At 38.3% G+C, this 8895-nt stretch overlaps 1 protein-coding gene across 1 annotated transcript; it reads right to left on the reverse strand.

Annotated features, from left to right (window-relative positions):
* Positions 1-4439: 4439 nt before the first annotated feature.
* Positions 4440-5399, reverse strand: LOC116412342 (olfactory receptor 8H1-like). The gene has a single exon (XM_031906474.1). It carries the CDS (start codon positions 5397-5399, stop codon positions 4440-4442), a length of 960 nt encoding a protein of 319 aa, XP_031762334.1.
* Between the last annotated feature and the right edge of the window lie 3496 nt (positions 5400-8895).

Genomic DNA, 8895 nt, shown 5'->3' on the forward strand with positions numbered 1-8895 from the left:
TTCTTCATTTGACCTTTTCCTGTACCCCGACTACGATTCTAGCTGCCTGCCTCGACTTTTGCCTGTACCCCGACTACAATTCTGCCTTCACCTTGCTGGTACCTCATATTTTCGTTTGTACTATGAAAGTTTGCAGGGCCCCAGCTTCGACCGCAGCAGAAAGTGAAGACCGGGAAGGGCTGGGAGTCCCTGCTCTACCGAAAGAGTCAGATTGTACATCTAGCGGTCGCACACTGGTTCCTACCTAACTTGAACGTTATAGACTCACTTGGTTGGAGTGAAGTTTTTTATTTACTTAAGGTTTTGTCAGTTCCTTACAACAATTAATTTGTAACTATCAGAACTTGAGCCCTGCATGGCTTGGTCAGTGGCCATTCAGGTACCTCTCAGCCACAGGAGACTGCTCATTATGCAGGGAGGTCTTGGTGGGGCGGGTTCACACCATTCATTTTGAGCCCCATGGCTAGGTGTCAAGAAGGTTACCAGGAGACAGGAACAACGAAATCTTGAGCACAGAACTTCACTAGAAACTCAAGGCACAGGAACACAGATCACCAATAACTCAGGAACAGCACTTCACATAACAAGGTCAGGAACGACACAGGATAAAGATTCAGGAACAATCCATAAACAAACAAAATTAACAAAATGATCTAGCCAGGACCGAATTGGGTAGGAACCCTTTAAACAGAACAAAATGAATAATTGCCAACACCTGGCTAAAGATGGGAGAATATGACAAGAACTGCCATAAATAATAATGGCACAATAGGAACTCAGTCTCCTGTGGCTGAGAGATACCTGCACAGCCACTGAACAGGCCTTGCAGGGTTCAAGTGTCTGTATTATTTTTCCTCTTCCATTTGAGGCTTCTAAGTCTCCTGGTTACAATTGAATAAATATGAGTAATGAAACACTGGACAGACAGGTTTAATAGGAGTAGGAGAATTGATGCAATAAATATTTACATCCTATGGGGTCTATGGGGACATGTAGCAACCATTCATTTTACAATTGTAAAATTATTTTTGGGTAGTCCAAAAAGATGTGGGGCTTTCCCTTGTCGCCACAACCTCTCCAGCATCTGTCAGACACACTTGGATGTTCTTCAGGAAGATAAACTGAAATGCTATATATTTTGAGGAGATCAGCTTTCTCTTGTGGTCAGAACAAAGTGTCTCAAAAGGTTGCAGTTATAAAACCATCGCACCCTTGAGTACAGTAGTAACATAATCGGACATTTCAAGATATTGGTATAATGAGAGAGCCCACTTTGTCTTGTATCTGTGTTTCAGCCAGTATTTTATGTAATTAATGAATTTATATTTATATTTTGTGTTTCTACTTTTTTTTTTCTTATATTGTGTCACTTTAACTGCATTTAGCACATTGTTTCCAAGTCTCTTATCTTTCTGGGCACCCCAGATGAAGATATTTGGGTTTAACCCTTTTACTGCCAGATGTTTTGGTCAAAGCGGAACTTGTATTGCCAGACAGTTTTTGAACATTTTGCACTGTTCCAATTTAGGAGCCTTCCCTTGGGGGTACTTTTAGTTTAACCAGGAAAACAATATATTGTTTTTTTCAGGACAACCTAAGCTTTCAAAATATGAAAAATATGGTAGAATTTTTGTGTAATTCCAATTCTGTAACAAGATATGGGCTTCTAAATGTCTAAAAAACTTAAAGTAATATTTTCCATAATATAAACACATATACCAGCAACAAAAATGATTTCATGCACAAAAATACAACTGATTTGGAAAGTCCCATGTCTCCTGAACGTGCCAATACCAAATATATATAGTTTTATGGAGATTTCTCACTTGTATACGTCAAAAACTCACAGCAGTACACTACCAAATTTCCAAAGCACTGCTCCAGAAAGCTGCTTACTTTAGATTTCAAGGCCAAAAATTTCACTAACAGAAGGTTTATACCAGAAAATTATACATTTTTGTACAGAACAGATTCTGGGGAATCCAGAATAGGTAGAACTATCTGTCTACTCCAAACAACTAAGTTGCAATGCTTTCCTAAAGTTACCGGTTTTTATCAAAATTTGGGAATTTTTTGAAAAATTGCATCAAAGCTTCCAACCTATTGTGTCTTATCTCCTACAGGTCATAAAGTAACCAAATAAAACACCCTAAATATGAATGCCAGGGGTTCACTGAGCAGTTTGGTACACAATATGTATAGGTTTACCAAAGTATGTGGCATGTAGGGGACCCAATGTGAACATACCCCATGCAATTTATCATTTCTGTCATTTCAGCTCCTGCAAAATCAACACATTTACATCATTTTATGTGGGATAAACCTGCAAAAAAAGTATACTCAATTCAGAAAGCCATATATTTTTGGAAAGTACACATTCTTTCAAATCCAACATGGATAAAAAAAGTCTTTCTACACCAAAGTACCAATCTGGAAAGCTTTCCTAAAGTTAGTGGTTTCTATGACTTTTCTGAAAAATGCCTAAAAATGTTGCAATTTACCACATTTATCTTACAACATTTCTTACATACAATGACACATCACCCTAAATATGAATGCCAGAGGTCTACTGAACAGTTTGATGCCCAATATGCAAAGATATGTGGTGTACAGAGACACCCAAATGAAAATAGTGCTTATGAATTTTCTCGGCTGTCAACTCAGTTTCTGCAAAAAAAAGGCCAGTGACCGTGTATTATGTGCCGTAACACCCCCTAACTATACAGAGACCCCCAGAAAACCATATATTTTTTGGAAAGTACACATTCTGACACATCCAACATGGGTAAAGTGTAATTTCTAGACCAAAGTACCAATCTGGAAAGCTTTCTAAAGTTAGTGGTTTCTATGACATTTTTAAAAATTGCCTTAGAATTATGCAATTTGCTGCTTTTATCTCACACAATTTCTTGCATACAAAGGCAAATCACACCAAATAGGAACACCTAAGGTCTACTGAACAGTTTGATGCCCAATATGAATAGATATACCAAAGTCTGTGGTATGTACTGGCCCCAAAATGAAAATAGTGCATATGGATTTATCGCCTCTCAACTCAGCTTTTGCACACAGAGCCCCCTGACAGCGTATTATGTGCCATAAGACCCCCAAACTATACAGAGACGCCAGAAAACCATATATTTTTGGAAAGTACACATTCCGATACATCCAACAAGGGTAAAGAATCCTTTCTACACCAAATTACCAATCTGCAAAGCTTTCCTAAAATGATTGGTTTTTATGACATTTCAGAAAATCTAAAAATGTTGCAATTTGCAGCTTTTATCTCACACAATTTCTTGCGTACAAAGTCAAATTACCCTAAATAGGAACACCAGAGGCCTACTGAACAGTTTGATGCCCAATATGCATAGATATACCAAAGTCTGTGGCATGTACTGACCCCAAAATGAAAATAGCGAATATGGATTTCTCGCCTGCCAACTCAGCTTTTGCATACAGAAACCCCTGACAACGTATTATGTGCCGTAACACCCCCTAACTATACAGAGACCCCCAGAAAACCATATATTTTTGAAAAGTACACATTCTGATGAATTCAAAATAGGTAAAGTTATTTTATACACCAGAGTACTACATGGCAATGCTATGCTAAAAACAGATCAGCAACACATACAGGGATAGAAATGCAATAAAACCGCAAAAAATGTGCAAATCAACAAAACAACAAAATAAGTAATACGACAGTGTAATTAGTGGTCAGAATATCTGATCCCATAGTCACACTGTCAAAATAAACAGTTTTAGGGAAAAACTTAAGACAAAGGGGTAAAATAAATAAGTAAAAAAAAATGTGTTACTGTGTGTTTGTGTATACATGTGTGTACACATCTAAAAGTTCTGTGACAGTGTGTAAATGTGTATATGAGTGTATATAAGTGTGCAAAATTAGAAAAAACAAAAAAAACTGTTCTATATTGTGTGGTGTATATGTGTAAGTGTGTGTAGTAAGGCAAATAAACCTGTCCTGGAGGTAGAGGGACACACTGATCACATGGAGAGGTCCTGAGTCTGCTGGAGGGTCCGTGTGCAGAGCTCATCAGGCAGCAGGAAGTGAGTGGGCAGGAAGTGAGTGAGGGGGGAGGAATAGGGGGGAAGGAGCAGAAGAAAGCAGCAGATGCAATGTTGGGGGTCGGTCCTGTGATGATTGCATCACAGGACCTACTTGTGGCTTCGATCAGAAATCTCTTCAGAAGGGGCACATGCTGCTTCTGCAGAAAGAAACCTTGATCTGCCAAACAACGTATGACATATGTGGTTGGCAGATAATGCATATTTCTGCAATCACGTATGCCATACGTTGTTGGCAGCAGAAGTGTTAAAGGCATTCCATTAGTGTCCACTTACTAATCACCGGAGCAACACTCTATTGTGGAATATGTTTTTGACACTATATAATATTTTTCCAAATTAGATGCTCAGACTGAAGTTTTATTGACTGCCTTCAACTTATAAAAATCTAAACATTTTTGTTTTACTTTATTTAGGGAAGATAGAAACTCTTTATTTTTCAGTGTGTAAATAAGAGGATTTAGCACAGGGCCCAGGGCAATGTACAGCAGTGAGAAATACTTGTCTCGTTTTAAGGAATAACTTGTGGTGGGTCTCATATACAAGGAAAGAGCTGTCCCATAAAGGGTTATCACACAGGTCAGGTGAGAAGCACAGGTAGAAAAGGCTTTTTGTCTCCCCTCTGAGGATTGTATTTTCAGGATAGCAGAGATGATAAATATGTATGAGGTCAGAGTAAGGAGGAAGGAATTAAAAAGCAGCAATGTCCCTTCAAAGTAAATTAAAAGTTCCACACTAAAAGTGCTGCTGCAGGAAAGTTTTAGCAATGGTGCGACATCACAAAAAAAATGGTTAATAAGATGGGAAGCACAATATGATAGTTTAGGTATAAGTGCAATAAAGCTGACTGCTTCACCAAACCCAACAGTGAATGCTGCAGTTATAAGCCCAGCACAGTGTTTCCTGCTCATTCGGGCAATGTAATGAAGGGGATCACAGATGGCAACATAACGATCATATGCCATGGCCGTCAGGAGGAAGTATTCACTGGCACCAAAGGACACAAAAACATACATTTGAGTCATACACCCCAAGAATGAAATGTTATTTTGTTGTGTGAGAAGAATATGCAGCAAATTAGGTAAAATATTTGAGGTGGAAGAAATGTCTATGAGTGAAAGGTTCAGCAAGAATATGTACATGGGGGTGTGTAAGTGAGGATTGCATGAAATGACTAAGAATATGATGAGATTTCCCAGCAGAATGATGAGATAGATTCCAAGGAATAGCACAAAAAGAGAGAACTGAAGTTCAGGAGTATCAGAGAACCCTTGGATGATGAACCCTGATACATTTGCTGAGGACATATTTCAAGTCTTCTTTCCTGTCTACAAAACAGGTAAAAGGGAACTCCACCCAAAGACAATTTAAGCTTTTTTAAAAGTAAACATAATTTCAAGCAACTTTGCAATATTCATAATTTAAAAAATATGCAGTCCAAATTACAGTATTAATTAGTGTATTTTGTGTTGTGTGCGGCTCCTTAACAAATTTTTATACAGAAGCAGGAGTCCCCTTTTAATTGGGGAAAAAAACATACAGTTACTGTTGATAAACAGAGTAGCTCTCATCTTTACACCAGAAATTAGATTTTGTTTTTATGTACGCTTGGACACTGATGGTAGCCAATACTTCTGTTTCTGTGCTCAGACCTTCAGGACAGGAGCATTATCCTAACTGTGAGAACTGATCCCAGCTCAGAGACAGTGTATATGAGTAAATCCCCTTCCCCAGCACTCAGAAAAGTACAAGGAAGTCCCAACGCAGGCAGAAGAGTCAGGGGAGCAGCTGGAAAAAAACCATGGTTGACAGAGCTTTCACTCTATTTAGCAATTGAGAACATTGGGAAGACGTACAAAGCTTCAGTCACTTTTGTGTTGGTTTTACTGCAGATTTTGTTGACTCAGAATTACAACTGCCAAGAGATAACACTTCTTTTTTTACATTGCCAACTGTGTCTGCAACTGAAAAACCTTAAAAAAACATGGATTGGTGATTTTGGATGTGTTTAGCTGAGTCAGGTTTTTTTTTTTGCAACTAATATTTTTTATTGAGGGAGAAAGGCATTTGGGGGGTACAGAAAGGAAGAAGGGAAAAAAAGGGTTAACAATTTAAGCTACCCTCTAGTGGAGTGCCATTTGAAACATTGATATAAACATGGTGAACAGGGTATACATTCTATTTAGGTACATTATCCAAGTTTTAATAGAAAGTGTAGTTTCAATGGGAGGAATGTAAAGAGGGGAAAGGAGAGAGAAGGGAGGGAAGGAGTGGGGTTGGTTGAGAGAGGCATGGAAACCGGGAAGGCCTAATTAGGGAAGAGGGGGAGAAAGAAACAATAACTGGCGGCCTTGATAATTTTAGGGGTATATGCTGATCGGTAGAGAGGAGCTTATGGCTAGGACATATCAATTTTAGGGAAGTAATTCTACACATTACTGAGCATCTAGTTGGCGAGGCACCTGGATACCAACATAGAACAGATTTTTTGGAAGTTAGCAGATTTGTTTTGTAGGAATGCTATTTTGTCCTCAAAGCGTCTATTGCTGTTTACTCTGGCAATAACTTTGGATATAGTGGGAGAGTCTATAGATTTCCATTTAGCCGCTATATAAGATGTGATTAGCTAAGATCTGGGAGTATTTAGAGAGCTCAGGAAAAGGCCGCCCCAACAGATAGGTAAGTGGGTCTTTCGGCAAGACCTGGGTGGTTAGGTTGGTTAGTAAGTTCGCTACGTTGTCCCAAAGAGTCTGTATAGGCTGAGTCAGTTTAACCCTTTAAGTGCCAGCAGAATTTGACATTTCGGTTCCCCTCAGTGCCAGACATTTTGTAAACATTCTGTGCTCTCTCAATTTAGGGGCAATTTATTGGGGGCAGGGTTAAGTTTAGGTAGGCAAACTATATATTGTTTTTTTCAGGAGAACCTGAGCTTTCCAAATCTACCTGAGTTTTTGTGTATTTCCACTTCTGGAACAAGATTTAGAGCTTGAAATACAAAAAAACAAAGAAAAAATGCTATTTTTCATGATATAAGGATTTCTACCAGAAACATATTTTATTTTATGGACAAAAATTCAACTGATTTGGAAAGCCTCATATCTCCCGAATGTGCCAATACCTGATATGTATAGTTTTATTGAGATTTCTGACTTCTATAGATCAAAAACTCCCAGCAGTAAATTACTAAATTTTCAAAGCATTACAGCAGAATACGGCATACTTTACATTCCAAAGCCAAAAATCCTGGAATATTAGGTTTACCCCAGGAAACCATACATTTTTGAAAAGTACACATTCTGACGAATCCGAAATGGGTAACTATGTCTTCCAACTCCTAAGTACCAAACGGCAATGCTTTACTGAATTTAGCATTTTCTATAAAAAATTATGAAAATTCTAAAAAATCGCCTCAAATCTTCCACTTTCAAGCACCTTATCTCCCACATAACATTAGGTACCAAGAAAACACACCCTAAATATGAAAGCCAGGGTTCCACTGAACGGTTTGATGCCCATTGTGCATAGGATCATCATTGTATCTGGAATTTAGAGATCCCAAAAGGAAGTTAGTACATACAAATTGCCCAGGAGATCTCTTTATATATTTGGAAAGTACTTATTCGGACGAATTCAAAATTGGTACCCATGTCTTTCTTCTCCAAATTACAGAGTCGCAATGCTTTCCCAAAATTGCCAGTTTTGATGAAATACCTGGAAATCAAATCTTCCACTTCCACTTTCAAGCACCTTATCTCCCACGTAACATTAGGTACCAAAAGAACACACCCTAAATATGAAAGCCAAGGGTCTGCTGAACAGTTTGATTCCCATTGTGCATAGGATCACTAATGTATCTGGCATTTAGAGACCCCATAATGAAGTTAGTTCATGGAAATTGCCCCAGAGGTCTCTTTAGCTACTGAAAATTCAACACGTTTACTGCATTTTCTGTGGGATAAAAACACAAAAAATACATTGACCTAACAAAACCATATATTTTTGGAAAGAACACATTTGGACAAATTCAAAATTGGTACGCATGTCTTTCTACTCCAAACTAGAGTAGCAGTGCTTTCCCAAAATGGCCAGTTTTGGTGAAATACCTGAAAAATCACATAAAATGTTCCACTTTCAAGCACCTTATCTCCCACATAACATTAGGTACCAAAAGAACAAACCCTAAATATGAAAGCCAAGGGTCCGCTGAACAGTTTGATGCCCATTGTGCATAGGATCACTAATGTATCTGGCATTTAGAGACCCCAAAAGGAAGTTAGTGCATACAAAGTGTATACGCTGCAGTAGAAACTACCGGCATGTGCATTGTGTGCCATAAGACCCCCTAACAGTACCGAGACCCTAGAAAACCATACATTTTCCAAAAGTAAACATTCTGACAAAATTCAGCTTTCTACTGCAAACTACCAAACTACAAAGCTATGCTAAACAGAACGGTTTTTATGGCATTTCTGAAAATTTTCACAAAGCTTGCATGTTACCTCATTATGTACCCCCACATTTTGTAACGTATCAACATAAAACTTTCTAAATATGAAAGCCAGAGGTCTACTGAACAGTTTGATGCCCTATATGCATATATTGGCCAAACTGCGTGCCGTACAGGGGCACCCAAATAAAAATAGTGCATATGAATTTTCACTTAAGACACTCCGGCTCATGCAATTTTTGCACCCGGTATGTGTATTATATGGCATAAGACCCCCTAACAGTACAGGGACCCTAGAAAACCATACATTTTCCAAAAGTACACATTCTGAAAAAACAAAAATGGGCAAATAAAAC

Source organism: Xenopus tropicalis, chromosome 7 (genome assembly GCF_000004195.4).
Source record: "Xenopus tropicalis strain Nigerian chromosome 7, UCB_Xtro_10.0, whole genome shotgun sequence".
NCBI classification, from domain to species: Eukaryota; Metazoa; Chordata; class Amphibia; order Anura; family Pipidae; genus Xenopus; species Xenopus tropicalis.